Source organism: Colletotrichum abscissum (genome assembly GCF_030869225.1).
Source record: "Colletotrichum abscissum strain IMI 504890 chromosome Unknown Scaffold_47.1, whole genome shotgun sequence".
Taxonomy (NCBI): Eukaryota; Fungi; Ascomycota; class Sordariomycetes; order Glomerellales; family Glomerellaceae; genus Colletotrichum; species Colletotrichum abscissum.
In genome coordinates, this window is record NW_026850398.1 from 56,515 (window position 1) to 74,506 (window position 17,992).

The 17,992-nt window shown below is 52.0% G+C and overlaps 7 protein-coding genes across 7 annotated transcripts; 4 read left to right on the forward strand and 3 right to left on the reverse strand.

Moving 5' to 3' along the window:
- Positions 1 to 1,589: 1,589 nt before the first annotated feature.
- Positions 1,590 to 3,636, forward strand: CABS01_13662 (metal ion transporter metal ion transporter; the record flags this gene model as incomplete). Its single annotated transcript, XM_060547004.1, has 4 exons — positions 1,590 to 2,049; positions 2,134 to 2,372; positions 2,445 to 2,719; positions 2,772 to 3,636. The coding sequence occupies 4 exons, from the start codon at positions 1,590 to 1,592 to the stop codon at positions 3,634 to 3,636; spliced, it is 1,839 nt and encodes a 612-aa protein (XP_060394594.1).
- A 730-nt stretch (positions 3,637 to 4,366) lies between these two features.
- On the forward strand, positions 4,367 to 4,846 carry CABS01_13663 (endoribonuclease L-PSP; the record flags this gene model as incomplete). The annotated part of the gene is made up of 2 exons (XM_060547005.1): positions 4,367 to 4,478; positions 4,536 to 4,846. 2 exons carry the CDS (start codon positions 4,367 to 4,369, stop codon positions 4,844 to 4,846), a joined length of 423 nt encoding a protein of 140 aa, XP_060394595.1.
- Positions 4,847 to 5,109: 263 nt separating this feature from the next.
- Positions 5,110 to 5,553, reverse strand: CABS01_13664 (uncharacterized protein; the record flags this gene model as incomplete). Its single annotated transcript, XM_060547006.1, has 1 exon — positions 5,110 to 5,553. One exon carries the CDS (start codon positions 5,551 to 5,553, stop codon positions 5,110 to 5,112), a length of 444 nt encoding a protein of 147 aa, XP_060394596.1.
- A 1,343-nt stretch (positions 5,554 to 6,896) lies between these two features.
- On the reverse strand, positions 6,897 to 7,226 carry CABS01_13665 (uncharacterized protein; the record flags this gene model as incomplete). Its single annotated transcript, XM_060547007.1, has 1 exon — positions 6,897 to 7,226. The coding sequence occupies one exon, from the start codon at positions 7,224 to 7,226 to the stop codon at positions 6,897 to 6,899; it is 330 nt and encodes a 109-aa protein (XP_060394597.1).
- Positions 7,227 to 8,108: 882 nt separating this feature from the next.
- On the forward strand, positions 8,109 to 10,717 carry CABS01_13666 (uncharacterized protein; the record flags this gene model as incomplete). Its single annotated transcript, XM_060547008.1, has 6 exons — positions 8,109 to 8,201; positions 8,354 to 8,747; positions 8,802 to 9,211; positions 9,265 to 9,474; positions 9,548 to 9,711; positions 9,784 to 10,717. The coding sequence occupies 6 exons, from the start codon at positions 8,109 to 8,111 to the stop codon at positions 10,715 to 10,717; spliced, it is 2,205 nt and encodes a 734-aa protein (XP_060394598.1).
- Positions 10,718 to 12,126: 1,409 nt separating this feature from the next.
- CABS01_13667 (bacteriorhodopsin) lies at positions 12,127 to 13,002 on the reverse strand (the record flags this gene model as incomplete). Its single annotated transcript, XM_060547009.1, has 1 exon — positions 12,127 to 13,002. The coding sequence occupies one exon, from the start codon at positions 13,000 to 13,002 to the stop codon at positions 12,127 to 12,129; it is 876 nt and encodes a 291-aa protein (XP_060394599.1).
- Positions 13,003 to 14,835: 1,833 nt separating this feature from the next.
- On the forward strand, positions 14,836 to 16,756 carry CABS01_13668 (retinal pigment epithelial membrane protein; the record flags this gene model as incomplete). The annotated part of the gene is made up of 2 exons (XM_060547010.1): positions 14,836 to 14,876; positions 14,938 to 16,756. 2 exons carry the CDS (start codon positions 14,836 to 14,838, stop codon positions 16,754 to 16,756), a joined length of 1,860 nt encoding a protein of 619 aa, XP_060394600.1.
- Between the last annotated feature and the right edge of the window lie 1,236 nt (positions 16,757 to 17,992).

Here is a 17,992-nt window from a genome sequence, read left to right on the forward strand (position 1 = left end):
AATTATTAACATCAATCTCCTGCTACTTAACACATATTCTATTGCTGCCCTTTCGACGATCAAAAGCGCTATGTAAGGTAGCTTGCGATATTCATCCAAAGGGGCCTACGTAGAAATAGCTAGGAGCATTGACAGTATCTCGCTAAGGAGGCCCGCCTGCTAGATAGCACGATGCTAGATTGATGTTGGCATTGTGCAAACGGGATGGAAAACTTCCTATCAAGGTATTTACTCGTTGAAAGATATTTGGCGTGGAGGAACGAAAGGCGTTTTAAAATCATTCTATGAACTACCTACTGGATGGTATCACTACATCCGAGTGCAGCCAATCTCCTCGTCCTGCTCTATTTTGAGATTGTTTATAGGTAGTAGATATAAGGAAAATACGATCAGATTAGTAGTTAATTTATTATTGCCCCTACAAAAGCCCGCATGTTCATATTGAAGCCATCTTAGCAGTTGACAGAGTGGCCAGCTTGCCGGCCATAGCCTGTAGGATACAAAGGCCATTGGTACTACAGTTCGTCTATCGACTTTTGGCTGGTTTTCGCTACTCTGAACTTGATGTCGGAACGACCAAGTTCGATGAAAGTGATTCCTCTTTTGTGACCAGCTATTCGTAGGAACTTGATATAGATCTGCTGGAACCATTTCCGTGCCGTTGGTCTCGAGAGGATTGATTCCCATCTTGCACGGCATGCTAAACGGAACGGAATCCGTAAACGAGAGCCATCCGTCACTCAGGTAGGAATTTCAATTCGAAGTTCCTGTAAGCATTTACCTGCACGAGTTTCATTTGTTGACTCGGATGAAATGTGATCACGGGCCTCATGCCTATTAAATCAGGAGCCGGGTCTGCGACTCTACAACGCATGACAGAATGCTCTGCAGAAATATGCTATATCTAGTGCTGGGCGAGGCAAGTCCTTGTAAATTTAGTCAATACGTATGCAGAACGATGCATTCTGCCGTATTTGACTGTAGTATTGTAACCTCGTAGGTAGTCGTCCATTCGCATGCAACTTGACGTATCGATATACATGTCTATGCTCATCATCCATAGTTTTGTCAATCCCTTCCTCTCACGGTCCCGAAATGAAAGTCAAAAAGCCGCAAATCAATCTGAAGTACAACGAGCTTCTTCTCTTCTATAGAGAGGCAATATATGCAAGATCTAGAAACGTTTGTAACCGTTATAAAGTCCCGAGCTTCTGGTCACTTGGAGTATTGGACTGCATGCAACCTTGAATTCTCTAGTCTGCTTGGCTGCTTGGCAAAAGTGGACTGCATAGCGTACTTGCCGCTTTAGGAAACAACCACTTTTTCATCTTGTGGCGGCTTCTGCTATCAAACAATGATGAGTATCGAGAGAAAATGAGTGAATACCATTCTCTATGCATCTTTGTAGATAATGGCAACAATAGCCGACGTTAAACTAGACGGGCCCGCTAGGTGTGTCTTGTGATTAGTCATGGGTTTTGAGTAGCCGCTTAGCCGACAACCCTAGATTTGACGACAACGCGTGTCATGAAGTCATTCACGCCTTTCTTTCCTTAGCCCTTTGCTTTAGAGTACAGTGCAGCGAAACAATGAATCGTCCATCTCGTACAGACGAACCCTACGAAGGGGAGGGCTACAACCAGAGCCCGAATGATCTGTCCAATGACTTGACCACCAACCAAGACCTCAACGGCATTGTCAACGCCAGGGCCCTAGAGCCAGGGGAGGATGGCAAGGGCCTATCGCTGGCGGGGGAATCCGGGACGGGCGACGAGGATATATCGCGGTCCTATGACGATGTGGATTGGGGCAAAGGCGGCTCCGGCCCCGCGGCTGCGGCCGCGACGACCAAGTCTAATGGACTTGGTCTACCCGAGGGAGAGGAGGTCCCCGCGACCCCTCTCCCTAACCTTCACTCACGTCAACTTCCCCCTGATGATGGAGGAGACACGCCCAAGATTCATCAGGCCTTGTACGGTCGGTTGAAGAAGGCCATTGTGAAGTTTGGCTCGTTTATCGGGCCCGGGTTCATGATTGCTGTTGCGTATAGTAAGATTCTTCCTGGCTCTCTCCTTCCGTGGATACCCGCGAAAAGTAGTGAACTTGACTAACAGCCTTCCTCACCTTTCACAGTCGACCCCGGAAATTATTCAACAGACGTCGCTGCAGGAGCAAGCTACCGTTTCAGGTTGCTCTTTGTCGTACTCTTGTCCAACCTCTTTGCCATCTTCCTCCAGAGCCTCTGTATCAAGCTTGGTACCGTCACGGGGCTCAACCTGGCTGAAGCATGTCGGGCCTTCTTGCCGCGATGGATGAACTACGTCCTCTACGTATTCGCAGAGGTTGCTATCATCGCAACAGATATTGCCGAGGTGAGTGTAGTCGATACTTGCTATGTCTCCGTCTCCAAGGCCTCAGTTTACTAAAGTGATGCGGCTGGGCAGGTGATTGGCTTCGCGATTGGTCTGAACCTGCTTGTGCCAGCCATACCTCTCGTTGCAGGATGCGCAATCTCCATCTTGGACGTCATGATCATTCTCATCTTTTACCGGCCCCACGGATCTATGAGAGGCCTGCGAATCTTTGAGTACTTCATCATCGGCCTGGTGCTGGCCGTGGTCGTCTGCTTCTGCATCCAGCTCTCCCTCATCAAGGATACGCCGGTTGGGGAAGTCTTTCAGGGGTATCTGCCATCGCGTGCCGTTGTCGAGTCTCAAGGGTAATCCCCTCCACCTCCTTTCCTCCAGAACAGGCTTACTGACAGCACGCAGTTTATACCAAGCCTGCGGGATCCTGGGCGCAACAGTCATGCCGCACAGCCTCTACCTCGGCTCTGGCATCGTCCAAGCCCGCCTCCGAGAATACGATACAAAACACAACCTCCTACCCCCCGAAATGGATGAAGTCGACCTCAACGGCGATAGCATTGATAAAGGCTACTACGTGCCCTCCGCCAAAGCGATCAAACACTCCCTCAAAACCTCGACCGCCGAGCTGAGCATCTCCCTCTTCACCTTCGCCCTCTTCGTCAACTCAGCCATCCTAATCGTCGCGGGCGTCTCCCTGTACGGGAATCCCGAAGCACCGGACGCCGACATCTTTAGCATCCACCAACTCCTCACGGACTCCATCTCCAAGGCGGCGGGCACCATATTCGCTCTCGCGCTGCTTCTCTCTGGCGTCTCGGCGGGTATCGTGTGTACCATTGCTGGGCAGATGGTCAGTGAGGGTGCACTGAACTGGAAAGTCCGTCCTTGGCTGCGACGCCTGGCGACGCGGAGTATCAGCGTTACGCCGAGCATTGTTATTGCCGGCGCTGTTGGGCGAAAGGGCGTCAGCGAAGCATTGAATGCTTCGCAGGTCGTGCTTAGTGTCGTTCTGCCGTTTGTTACTGCGCCATTGATTTACTTCACTTGCAGAGACAAGTTCATGACGGTCCGAGATGGACCGGGCGGCAGCGCCCGATTCAGGGTCGGTAGTGCAGGGACTGACGAGGAAGAGTCCACAGCAATCCCTACGGACGGCACCGTCAAGATGGCGAATTCGTGGTACACTGCTGGCTTTGCGGTCTTGGTTTGGGTCATCATGGCCGCGATGAACGTGGCTAACTTGGTTCTGCTTGGCAAGGGTGAGTGAGTGAAGGGATGAGAACTAGCAGTATGCCCGGTGAGGGGTAATTCTGCTGTAAACGCGATGATGGCGTGTAGATGGAGACTCAAAAGTCGTTCGTCTCTGCTTTAGTTTTGACTTGGTCTGCTCTGTCTGTGTTTGACTTTTGACTTGTCTTTGGTTTTGTACTCTGTTAGCTTTGATCCGACTGCACTTTTCAACAAGTGTATTTAGTCAAGCAGTATTTTAGGCGAGGTTCAACCCTCTATCATAAAGTATCGTGTCTCTAAGAAAGGGATATTTCATACACACACAGAAAATGTTGCCTTTTGAGTAGAGAAATTGGGGATGCAGACATACTTGTGTGTAACATCGCGGAACAAGTAATCAACTTCCACAATGATGATAAATGGGAGAGCCTGTTTGGAACTGTTACAAAGCATTTAAAGTAGAAAGGTTCCGAAGTTAGATGTGTTTACTCTGTAGTCGGAAGAGCCCCGCATAGGTAATCGGGTCGGCTCGAGTCAGGCGCTACCTTAGTCCAAGGTGCTCCGCATGTAGAGGAATATAGATTCCGCTGTCTTTATATGACGTCGAGGTTTATTGATTGCGCAAACTGCCTCCATTCTTATATAAAAACTGTCGAATCGCAAGGACGTAACTCAAGGCCGCTGCCATTACGTGTACTGATTCTCTGTCAGCCAAAGCCTAGTCACCACGTCTCAATCCTTTAACGGCCCAAAAGAACATTGCCGACATGTCTCATCTCAAGTATTATTCCTATGACGGCGTAGGCCAGAGAAATCTCGCGGGTTTCAGCTACAACCAGGCAGTGAAGATTGGCGACCGCATTGAGTGCTCTGGTCAAGGTATGTCGCTGCCAATAGTCGTCTCAAATCCAAACACAACTTGACACAATAACTCAGGCGGATGGGATCCCAAAACGGGCGAGTTTTACAAGGAAATTAACGCCCAAATCGATCAAGCATTCGCCAACGTGGATCTCAATCTCAAGGATGCCGGTGGAGCAGGCTGGGAACAGGTGTTCCGAGTCAACTCATACCATGTGCCGATTAATGACGAAGCTTTGGCAGCCATGGTACGGAATTTTAGAAAGTGGATGCCGCACCACAAGCCGATTTGGACGTGCGTGGGAGTATCGAGGCTCGGGGAGGACGATATGCGGGTCGAGATTGAGGTCGTCGCTCACGTTCCCGATGAAGCTTCGAAGGCTTAAGTTTTGAGCGGGTGAATTCAGAGCAGTTCTCGCCAACTTACGTCATGAGGAATGGTCGAGTCACGAAGGTACGGCACACAAGATTCTAAGAAGCTCCACATGTGAGAGCAAATATTATAGTATCCCAAAATGTCATATTCCCATTATTGTACCAGAGGTAATCTCATCACAAGATCCCAGGATCCGTTGAACGCCAATCACACCGCGCGGGTTCCAAAGGCGATGAACTCAGCCAGTGGGGTATAGTCGCTTTGATACATCATTTATGCCTTGCCAGCCTGGACCAGAAGAGCAGCGTGCTGCTCGGGGTGGGTCTTCTCGACGTTGCCCTTGGCCATCTTCTTCATGAGCATGTTGGCCTCGATGTCGACCTCCTCGCGGAGGATGAGACCGGCAGCCTCGTTGACGATGCGCCACCTGCCGTTGATGACGAGAGTTCCGACGGGGGGCTTAGCGTTGACGAGGGTGTCGACGCCGTCCTCGAGGTTGGTGATGGTGAGCTGGTAAGTGGTTTGGCCGATGGGCTTCTTGTCAGTGACGGAGTAGGTGGCGGACTGGCCGACGCCGACGGAGCCGGACTCGAGGTTGTAGGAGATGAGAGCCGGGCAGAGGGTCTTGACCATCAGGTCGTGGTTGTGGATGGCGGAGAGGACGGCGTTGCGGTCGACGCCGGCGGGCACGGGGGTAGAGACGACGGTGGAAGGCATTTTGGTGGGGGTTTGAAAGATCGAGGTATCGTGAAGAAGTGAGTATGATTAGTCCTGGCTGAAGTATGTAATGAATGGCGAGGCTGGCAATGCACGATGACCAAAGGCAAGCAGGAACCTTCTTATAGATGTCTCTCTTTCCCCCTCGCTCAGGCGGGCAACAAACTCAATCATTTCGGACGGTTGGAGGTTTCCATACCATGCAACACCGTCTGCCCCCCTTCTCCCCCCTATACTTTCTTCATCCTTAACTCTGAATCCAACCATCGGAGCCCCATGGAAAGAGTGAACTGACCGTTGCGCCGCTGACGGTTCAGGACGGTATGGTTCGCGGGGGGCAAGTAGCAGGAGACGCAAGTAGGGAGGCTAAGTGGCACCGGGCCGGCCGTGCCCCGACCGTGCTCCCGCCGAGCCGGACGTTGAAGCATGACGCTAGGAGACCTCGATGCTGCACGCTAATGGGCTCGGGTTTTGTTTGTTCTTTCAGGGGCCCAGGGGAAGAGAAGGCGGGCATCCGTGGAGAAGTCCGTGGGGGGCTCTAGTTAACGCAGGTAAGATTAACAGACTCTCGATATTGGTACGAAAACAGAAGGATTTGGGTTGGTAGGATAGACATGTGGCGTTGAGAGAAGAAACAGTGAACAATTATCTCGATGGACATGTTTTCTTTGAAATGTTTTCTTTGAAATGTTTTCTTGGAAATGTTTCAGTCCAAAAACCATGTCTCTCGAACCTTGACCCAGCTGCGGTAGCTCTCGCTGTTTGCGTTTGGTCCCGAAGCTTTGGTCGCGAAGCTCCTACCACCTTCCCGAATGCTGCGTGAGACATGCCCATCACCCAGGTGTTCGTCCGAGACATGCATCTTGTTGCATAAGAGTTGTAGTTACGCGTGTCTCTGGAGAGCAGTCTCCGCATTCCCATCACACGGCCTGCGCACTCGAGCTGTAGCCCTACTTGGCACCTGCGCAAGCTTGGAGGTTTCTGGAGCTCATCAAAACCCCTAGTTTCGTCCCAACCACAACTTAGTGAGACCTGCACTTGCAAGATCATCCACGACAGATTACATTGAAGCCAATGTGAGGCTTAAAATATCCTCAGGATTGTCTCATTGTCGAAGAAGACATGATCTAGTGAAAGAAAATCCCCTTTGCGGCGTAAGCCGTTGACAGCCATCAGGGAGGGATCGTCGCAGGTCGGGATTACACTTATCAAGTCTCTGCAAGTAAGCGTTTCCCCCCGAGGACTTCGAGAATACACCCAATCAACTACCTCCTAACCCAGTCTTCAAACCAACCGTCTGAGTGTCTACGTAAGGCCAGGCGTTGTGATGATCGACAATATGGCTAGTTCGCTGCGCCGAGGGTGTGCTTGAGGTGTCGTCGGTGCGTTCCAGGCGCGCTAAAACGCAGACCCGCTGTCTGTCCGTGTCTCTCGGTCATGGCGTCGACGGTTGCACCTTGTTGTTGCTGTAAAAGCGAATGTCGATTTTGGGGCGTTGCGATCGAGTATCGGTGTCCTTGGCTGAGCCGCGTCGTCAATATGCGCTCAGCATGCGCTCCAAGGTAGGGGTCCAGGTTATGCTCTTGTGCGCTTTGGAGAATCAGGAACGCGATAGAGCCTTCATGTTCGTCAGAGGTCCGGTAATCCTTCACTTCAGCTCGCCTTCCGTTCATGCGCACCGAGAATTTGAGACTGGCGACAAATCAGACCGTCAGAAAATTCCAGGAGCATTGAAATCCTTCCCTCACAAAGACGGGAGTAATCAAGTCGGTGGCCCGGCATAAGATGAACCGACACGGTGTTGATCCGCACGGGGATCTTATCTGACTTCTATTTTGGGTCTTACGCGATCTGATCTCCGGGCCAAGGCCGGAGGTGGCCTTATTCTCGGACTGGGGACTTCATGTCTCTTGTCTAGGCAGTCATTTTCTCGCTATCGCATCTTCCAAGCCAGCATGGAGAATCAGAGCTTCCCGTGTATTTATCTCAACATACAGATCTTACAGGATTTTACTTGCATCTTACCAGGAGAACTCCATGAAGATTCCCTACTCGTCGCGGCCCCACCCGGCGTGATCAAAGCGTCCGGATACACTTCCAGACAGGAGTTGGAAGCCATCACAGTGTAGCCGATCTTGCAAAACCTCAATGGTAGCATCGGAGCCTCTGGAAACGGGAGGGTTTCTCTATAGCAACACCATGATTTGGCTTGTAAGAAATGGAATTCAATTCTTTGTCAACGAAATTCTAGCTCAAAAGTCATGAAAAGATATTGGTGCCATGACGCATAGGGCGGAATATGAATTCCTCCCCCGCTCCTTAGTCATCCATTGATTCAAGTCCATGTGATTGGCCCCATCCTTGACCATCTCAGTGCCGTGGTTATCGGGCAAGAGAAATTGCGAACTATTACTACCAAGTGTCAACCGTTGTGCGTCCGACTTTCCTCATTGAACCAAAATCGAAGGTGTCCCCGGACTGAATCAGAAAGGATTATATCATCCGTGGTGGAGGACCCTTGCCCATCTTATTTGTGTCTCCTCTCCTTCGCTGCTATGCCCCAAGCGTCGTCGGAGCGGGCCGCAAGCCAACCGAAGCGCAGGTACACGTCAAAGGCGTGCGAGGAGTGTCGGCGCCGAAGGGCAAAGGTGGGTGGAATATATTTTCCTTCCATTCTATCAGCCCACACCTTTTTGACGGCTGAGTTCAGGCTACACACGCATTGCGATACTCGTATAGACAATGGGCTGATGGTCTGGCTAAAAGTCTATGATGCTGACTGAAAGGTGCCAACTTTTAGTGTGATGGACTGCGGCCCATTTGTGGCCGATGTTCCGAACGTGCCATCAATTGTCTCTATAGGAGTGAAGAGGACGGCCGTAAGCCTGCTTCAAAGACATACGTACAACTTTTGAGAAACCGGATCGACCTCCTGGAAGCCGTGTTGCAGTCCCACACCATCGATGTCGAGGCTGCCGTCGCCCAGCTCTCGGCCACCGGATCAGCACCACAGCTACCGTCCATCGCCAGCACTTTAGCAACCGGTAGCGATGCTGGACTCAGCGTTTCGGCTTTTGACGACCTATGTGCCACCTTTGAAGGAGCTCTCTCCCTGGATGAATCGGTGAACTATGATCAGGATGGAGAGATGCGATACTTCGGCCCGGCGAGCGGCCGCTTAGAGTTCCAGAGTGGTGCGTATCGCTTATTATTATCCCCGGCTGGGTTGGTTATTGACAAGTCTCTAGAATCTACGCCCGAGTCTGACGATCATGGCAGCCCATTGACATCCAAGTCCACGGAGACTAACCGTTACATCCTTCCTCTGGAGGCAGACGTCTACCCGGATGATCTTACTACAGAACTGATAGACTTGTTCTTTGAGTATCAAAACCCCTGGTGCCAAGTGGTTGATGAGAAGCTATTCAGAGAGAGTATGAGAACGCGGGGTCGCTTCTTTAGTCCTTGTTTACTCAACTGTATACTTGCTCTGGGATCACGCTACTCCGATAGGACCGACACCCGTTCCATCCCAGACGACCAAAACTCGGCCGGCAAAGTCTTTCTCCAGAAAGCTGAAGTCCTTTTACATTATGACATGAAACGACCGAACATCACGACAATTCAGTCAATGTCCATTTTGGTCGGGGTCTATGTGGTATGTTTATGGATGGAACTAATTGCCAAGTTTCCTATGCTCACTACAAATAGTCCTACGGATGCGATGCTGCCGGATGGCTACACCAAGGAATGGCAAATCGACTAGCTCTTGACATGGGACTCAACCTTGACGCGTCGTCGTTGTCTGGCACGTGCCACATGTCCAACGAAGAAGTAGAGTTGAGACGACAGATTTATTGGGCCCTATACTGTGACGACAAACTTGCCGCCATATACACGGGGCGAGTCTGTAGTCTTTTGGTAAGATCTATTCCGCTATGTCGCATGTTCAAACGTCTATGAGAGTACTGTCTGTACTGACATTGTGATGCAGGATGTCCAAGGCGCTGTCCATTTACCGTCAACATACACACCGGAACAAATGAGTGCTGCAGCAACAAACGACTCATGCGACGTAGACAGATGCAATAAAAAGGTCCTCGTACACCGCGGTCTAATAGGCCTCTGTCGAATCCTTGAGAACATCCTCCTGGCTCTGTACGTCAGCTTCCCTTTCACCCACACAATCTCTCCCCTTTTTGGTGAACACGCAACTAACAAACCCCTCAGATACGCCCCAAAACCACTCTACAAAGGCCCGCAAAGGAAATCCTTCCTCCAATCCTGCACCCTCGAGCTCAAAACCTGGTTCTACGAACTCCCCGCTGACCTCCGCATCGACAAACACAACGACCTGCCCCAAGTCTACACCCTCCACATGGTCTACCACACCTGCTGCATCCTCCTCTTCAAGCCCTTCCTCCTCAAATCCAAAGACACGCCCCCGGCCCTTAAAACAGACACGGCTAAACGCGCAGAGGTCCTCTGCATCGAGTCGGCCAAACGTATCTGCCACGCCGGCAAAAAGTACCGCCAGGTCTTTGGCTCGTTCCGGCGGAGCCCTATCACCGCGACGCACTGCACGCTCACCGCAGCGCTGGTGCTTATTCAGTACGCGAGCCCTGACCCGGAATTTGCGAATACGGGAAGGCCGTGTTGTACCGTCTACATTGAAGCGTGCCTGGAGGTCCTGGCGGAGCTGGGCATCTCCTGGCGTCCTGCCGCGAAGATGCGGTCCGATCTGATCAAGTACCTGCACCAGAAATACCCGGAGCGGATGCCAAACTCCATCCTGCAGGAGCAAGATGCCCGCAAGGACCCGGATCCGGATCCAACGGCACCGGCATCGGCGGCGGTGGTAGAAAGCAACACCAATGGTGCAGTATCAAGTTCTACGCAGCCGCAGCCGACGCTAGAGCAGAGCCTGTGTCCCTTGATCAACATGATTGACCAAGACTTCACGTGGGACGAGTCCAGCGCGGCGGACCAGACGCTCCAGGGGGCGTTGCTGAGTCACGGCGGATCGGAGTCGGCTTTCAACACGCAATTCGCTCTGGCGGATTCTATCGGTGAACTTGGCGAGCAGAATGGTCTGAGTTTCATGGATGATAGCTTCTGGGCGGGGATGAATTTCGACATGAATCTCGAAATGCGAAATCCGTGAAAGAAAAAGAAGAAGAAAGCAAAACAAGAATAGAGAAAAGCGCTAGGAGACTGTGGCCTGAAGAAGCGAGAGGTTCTGATTCTACCTCGCGCAGACGTGAAATCCTTAGTTCAGTAGATACAAATCCAAACCGGACAGCCAGGCTTCTAGTCCTCTGAAGCTTTTTTCCACAATCTACGTATCATAGATGCTTAGATAACCCACCCTTTGCGGAAGTCTCGTAATTTTTATCACCAAGTGTTCACAGTCCCATGAGGATAGTGATGAAATCAATTGAGTCTTGTAATAGTACGATAAATCATAAGAAGCAGCATCTTCCACTGCCGTACAGGCGCACCAACAGACATACCGATCGTGTCTTGGAAAAAGGAAAGAAGAAAAAAGGGTGGCGGCGTTCTGTATGTTTTACTATTTCTGACTGGGCTACATCAATGTATTCGCAGATCTGAGATTACTCTGGCCTTTTACAATATAATCAAAGAAAGCTCCGGAGCTCTAATTTCTTAGATTACAACTTTTCTATTTCTGTACTTTAGGTAATATAGGACGCTTTCGAAACTCATCAGCCTTCTCAGCTTTTCTAAATCCACATGCATTTTCACAGAATGTGAATCCAGCATGGAAAGCATCGTCGAAAAGATTCAAAAACAACACATGGAATTGTCGTACTCAGCTACTTTTCTCAATCTTCAGATGGCTATGATACGGCACGTCTTGTCACAATAAAGTTTTAAGATTCAGCAAGCCGTATTCAAGGCTATGGTTTTGCTCGGAGATTCCATTGCCCCGGACCTCCTTTTTCAGAGTTAAGTCCCGAGTCCTCGTGAGGTGCAGCATTTTTGACTTACAGCCAGCCTTTTTTTACCCCGCAAAGCTTGATTCACCTGAGGTGAGTTGCCTACCTAGTTCGTAGATGAAACGGGATCATCACTTCAGAACTCCAAACGAATTCCCATTTATGCACAGTGGGAGGTTGGTCGCGCTCTCTCACTTACCAAGACGAAGGCTTTCTGTCTACCTGGCGTCCTGCTAACATGCAAATTTTGAGAAGATCATTCAGAGGCCCATCGCCGGGCAAATCGCCAGGTAATTGCGTGCCGCTAAATACTACAGTCACATCGAAGTCGGCCGCTTAGATTATGGGTATAAACGAAATTCCCTACATACAACAACTCCTATGAACATTACATGATCAGATATTAAGCCAACGCATATAAGCGCCCGCGAGTGAACCGCATTGATCCAACGTCCATCCATAATAAGAAACATAATCCCATGTTTAGCAAAGATCCAAGGAACTTTTCCAACCCCCATGGCTACCCTGATAGGTAGATGCAATGCACCCAGCTCTCTTCAAGACCGAGACCTTTCCGTACCGCCGAATTAATGACTGCGATAACGCAGTGGCATTACAAGCCGTTGCTAGGCCCCGCACCTCCAATATGTCCGTGGTCTCCGTCGTGGCTGCCGACAGGGCGGTTCTTAGGCTGGCCAGGCTCGCGGATGTGCAGTCCCAGAGCGGTGGGATCAATGTTCCTGTGCCCCCAGAGCAGGAGGAATCCGAAGCCGGGCTTCGCAAGAACATCCAGAATACCATAGAAGACAGCCTCAGAGTCGGGGTGAATTAGGTTACCGCCCTCAGAGACGCCCCAGGCAATGGGGTACAGGAACCACAAGAAAATGGTGAGAACACCGCAGTTGCGATACGTGGAGCTCACCTGCCCGCCCAGCGCACCAGCGTGCTTCCGTCCGTCGATCACAAGCGCGTAAACGACGTAGAAGAAGGCAAACATGCCAAACACCCAGTAACCCCACTTGTAGCTGGTGCTCGTGAGGGCACCGACCAAGCCCGTGACAACCATGATCTCGTCGGCGAGGAGGGCAATCATAATGCTAGGCCAGGGCATACCGGCAGTGAGAAGCAGGTCCAATAGCAGCAGCGGGGTGGTGATGAACCAGTCGATGTATCGCACGTAGTAGATCTCGCGTGTGCCGGCGCCGCCAACTTGGCTGTTGTTGCGGGGGAATTCAACCTGGATGGGGACCTGGCCCAGCCCGGCGCCCATGGAGAAGTACGCTATGCAAGCGACAAAGGTAATCGTGGCGGTGATGTAGTGGAAGAGACGGTGCGTCTCTCGCTTGGTAAAACCCATTCCAAGAAAAACGAGTGTGGAAAACGCCATAATCGCGCAGACGGCAAAGTACCAGTCCGAAGCACGGGCTGAGATGCCCAGGTCGGCTTGTTGGCCAACGCGGGAGTTGGTGTTGAGAGCATCGTTCGCCATTGTGAGTGTTGTTCGCAGCTCGGTTTTCTGTGTCAATTACAAGCTGGCGGGAGATTTCGAGGAAAGAGCTACTGGTTGAGTATGCCAGGAAATGTTTTGATGCTGCTTCCTATTCTCCTATCCATATAGTGAGGGGGCTGCTACATGCCATATATCTTCATCTGTTGTCCTCGGCCAACATCAGATTTAGGCCCGAGCTAACGCGATCCCAAAAGCCCCTGCCGGGTGATCCGCATCTAGCCATGTCGGATGACTTCACCCAGACGAAGAGGGGATAGGTGGTATTGAGATTTCCATGAGCTCTGGATGACGTTTAGACTCGAAACACCAACCTACCGCAAGTTGTAGACGATAGGCTAGTCGTCGACGCGAGGACACCATCGCGATGGAAGAGTAGCTTCGCCGTAGCCCAAACAGCGCGACACCCTCGCAGGTGAGACTAGGCTAGCACCGGTTATTGGGCCAAGACGGGCGCTATGGTATTCCAAGCTCGAGCCGTCCCTGTCAACAGTGTCAACCGTCCAGAAACGACTGCAACGCAAAGGGATTCTGCCACTCGTCCTTCAGCCTAGAAGCGGGGTCAGGCGAATGAGATCAAATGAGTTGTAAACTCTCTCCCCGCGCAAATCCTTGACGAGTCCATGACGGCAGGAGGCTGTAACCCTGGTTGTCAGACTTGAAGCGGAGAGTTGCTCCGCGCCAGAACGAAAACGACCCCTCTTCAAAGTAATTCACTCAGTGCGACTGGGGAATGATTTGAAAATAGTTTTTTTTTCTTCGCCTCGAAGTAGTGCGATTGTGACAAACTTCCGACGTAGGCACGTAAGGCGGTTGGCGCAACAAGAAAGGATTGGAGGTCGATGAAGTCACCACTTTTGCCGGTTTCTAGGCCGGAAGCTGCCGAGTGGTATTCCCGGCCCCACTAAGCCGGAGCTAGCGCCGGCAAGTGATTTGATGTCTGCAGCGCAAAGCCCGAAAGACTTGGCAGCAGACGGGATAGTAGGTCTAGCCCGTCCAGCTTTTCTTCAGGCTAACGCTCCAACGGCTGGCAAGACATCATTAGCTTTATTCTAGAGGCAGCCATAAGGAAGAAAACAAATTTGGCTTCTGCTTGGTTTGCCGATCGCCAAGCTGTGTGCGCGATCTGTCTCATGTCCACGATGCCTGCCACCCTTGTGTCAAAACAGGTCTGGTGACCATGTGCTGCACAGTCGTGGTTCGCACTAAGTTGCAGATCTTTTCGAGCCGAACTTACACGCGAAGCCTCTTTGACGAGTTGGCGGCCGCATGTGTTATGGAGGCATTGGGAATCGCATTCCGTTGACTGATTACCATAGCTGTAGCAGGGCGTGAGCAAAGGCAAGCTTGCGGCATGTCTCCACGCGTCCAACTCAAACCGGATCCGAAACTATTTGCGTAGACGACCTGGACCGCACACTAGAGAGGAGAAAGGTCATAAGCACTTCCGAACTTCCGAGTTCCTCGTCGTCTGATGTCGTCATCAAGCCAGAATCAATTGATGGGCAGTCTGTCGGCAGTTCGAGCACGGATGGGAATGGTGGTCCAATGTTCGAGCGCAATCAGGAAACCATCCCGGGCAACGTCGGCCAGGCGATACAACCCACCTTCAACTGTGCCTGGAATTCTGAAGTACGACAGCCGTCCCTGAACTCTAGTCAGCTTCACAAAAGACATTTCAGACCTGCTGTCTGAGTCGACCGGTCGTTATTGACAACTCGACATTGCCTTTCATCGCCGAAGTTGAGCCTACATGTTCTTGACAGACAATATCGCATGTACCTTGGCTAGGCAACGTCTGCTCTACACGCGAAGATGACAGACGAATGTCGGGGAGACGAGAATGCTCGTCATCCGTGAGTCCATATTGCTTAGCCCTTTTACTCATAGCTGATCTCTGACTGCTTCCTCGCGTAGTTACCTGTCAGGGAACTTTGCGCCGATTCAATCCTGCCTCCCCTTGACTCCCTGCAGCCATGAGGGCACGATCCCTTCTGATCTAGCAGGAGGCCAGTATGTCCGCAATGGAGGCAACCCGGTGACGAACGATGATGCGAGCCGAGCGGCGCACTGGTTCGATGGGGATGGCATGCTTAGTGGTGTTCTATTCCGCCGGGCAGGTGAAAAGAACACTTTGGTCCAGCCGGAATTTGTCAACCAATACCTGTTGACCGACGTCTACTGCCACGCAAAAACCAACAAATACCTGCGGCGACCAGTAGTTCCAAGTATTGCGACACTGGTGAATCCTGCCGTGAGCATGTTTCGCATCCTCTTCGAGGTTTTCCGAACCGTGTTCCTGGTAGTCCTCTCGCGACTCCCAGGTTTCGGTCGTCCTATCAAAAAGATCAGCGTCGCCAACACCAGTGTCCTATTTCACAATGGGAGAGCATTGGCAACGTGTGAAAGCGGCCCCCCTCTCAGATTCGCGTTGCCGAGCTTGGAGACTATTGGTTGGTTCAACGGAAGGACAGCAGAAAACGAACCGCGACAAAGCACCGAGAGTGGCTTTGGGGGCAGAGGTGTCGTATCCTTCATGCGAGAATGGACCACTGCTCATCCGCGAGTTGATCCGGTAACGAAAGAGCTCATTACGTTCCACGCGACCTTCGTCCAGCCATTTGTGCGTTACTCCGTCGTGCCAGCGACGACAAAGTCCGGGCCCGGCCGCTCTCCGGTGTTCGACTTACCGGTTCCTGGAGTCGAGTCACCTAAGATGATGCACGACTTTGGGGTATCAAGACAACACACAGTTATCATGGACCTGCCGCTGTCGCTGGACACCATGAACCTGATTCGCGGAGTCCCAAGCTTGTCGTACGATTCGGCAGGCAGGTCACGCTTCGGAGTCTTCCCACGACACCAGCCGGATGCCGTTCAATGGTTCGAGACCAACCCGTGCACAATTTTTCACACCGCCAACTGCTGGGAGTCGATTTCATCGCAGACAGATGTGAACGGTCCTCGTGTGTCGGTTAATCTCGTGGCCTGTCGGCTTACTTCCGCATCCATGGTTTTCAGCGCCGGCAACCTTCCCACGCCAGAGATGAAGCCGGTGCCTCCTGAGTACGCTGAGGAGGAGCAGTGCCGATTGTATTACTACAGTTTCCCACTGTCGGCCATCCCCGGGATCCAATACAACATCAGACACCAGTGGGCTCTATCGGCCATTTCCTTGGAGTTTCCATCCGTCGCACCAGCGTACTCAATGCAGGAAGCTCGATACGTTTACGGATGCTCAACCGGCGAGGCATCTTATACAGTTGCCCTTGGCAAAGCTGCAAAGATCGACCACTTGGCCAAGTTCGACGTTCGAACACTGATAGCAAGAGGCGTCGCACAACCACCACAGCCGGTGAAAGGCTGTGTCGATACACGTAGCATTGCCCAGGTCATGGAGAGCCAGGATCCTCAAGACCCTATCAAGCTCTTCCGAATGCCCGTCGGGTGGTATGCGCAAGAGCCAAGATTTGTGCCTCGGCGTGAACCAGACTCCGAGGACGACGGTTGGTTGTTGACATACGTGTTTAATGAAGATCAGCTCGATGAACAGGGTGAATGTGTGCCCGAGGCCGCGAGCGAGTTGTGGATAATTGACGCGAAAGAAATGAAGGGGGTTGTGGCTCGGATCAAGTTGCCGCAGCGTGTACCGTACGGATTGCATGGAACTTGGTTTAGCGAAGAAGAGATTGATGAGCAGAAGCCATTTGAGAAGGTAAGGACGCTGGCTGCGTAGTCATTCGGCATGGGAAAAGTTCGTCCGAGGTTGGTTGAAGGGATACTGGGCCTGTCTCGTTATCAGCTGGCGGAAAATTTCCTCTATGATACCATTTGTTTTCTAGCGAGCAGAGAAGAAGTAATGGCCTCTTTGGGTAAATGTGAACCTTGGCTCAATTGGCCGTACGCTTCAGTGGATGATGAGACAGAAAACTCAGCACTTCCAGATTGGAAGCATCCAGTTCCTCATCCGAGGCTGGCCATTTCGAGAAACAGCCTGAAAGATCACTTCCACTCGTAATGGCTGGCAGTTGTTACGTCGGCGAGATTCAGGTTGCCCTACCCACCAGCCGATCGCTAGTCACACCAACGCTGTGTGCACACCCACCTGGCACCATGGCCTCACGGCGCAACCGCCCCTAACTGAAACTTGCGTTGCCGGCCCTTGAGGTGGCAGCCACTGGATTCTGGCTGGGGCCGTTGGAGGCTGGACCTTGCTCCTCAACGCTTCCTGTGGTGCGCTCTAGGGCCGCATTGCACCTTGCGCCCCATGCCGCAAGTTCGCTGCCCAGCGCCCCGGAACCTGCCCCCCTTCGCTTCTCCTCCCCGGCCCTGGACTGCAAATCCCCCTCATCAAGAGCATGTTGAGGCTCAGGGCCGGAAAAGCGTCAATCTCAACGACATCCGTTTCTGTAGCCGCCGACGACTCTTTTTTCGCCGCGATATCTTCCGGCGATACATGTTGGATTTTGAGATCGTCTGGCGATGCCCAGACATTTGGTGAGTGCCGAGAAATGACCCCGCAGGGCAGTGCTGAAGGGCATCGACAGTCAATCAAGGGACGGCGAGTGTTCGGCGTCTAACATTCAACTTTTGGGCTCCGAGACTGTGAGGTAGATCAACTTCCAAGACCATCCCCGGGCATCGTGCGTGAAATGGCGCGCCATGGCTCATGGACATTGCTCCCCCGCGTCTTCCTGGGCGAGATTCCTTTTACCCCTCCTCTTCCCCCAGGTTCCCCGGCATTTGGATGGGCCCATGGTTCATGTTGGTATAGCGTATGCGGTCCCATGTGCCTTTTTTGACCTCTCGAAATGTTTCCATTCCCAGGCAGACGAGACCTTCAATGAGGGTTAGCCAAGGGTTGGCAGCATGGAGGGCCCCCACACTTGCATCTGGCGGCAGACAGATCTAAGGTCCGTACCGGGAACAGAGCCGTCGGATTGGTGCAAAAGTTTGGGGCAGTTAAGCTTAG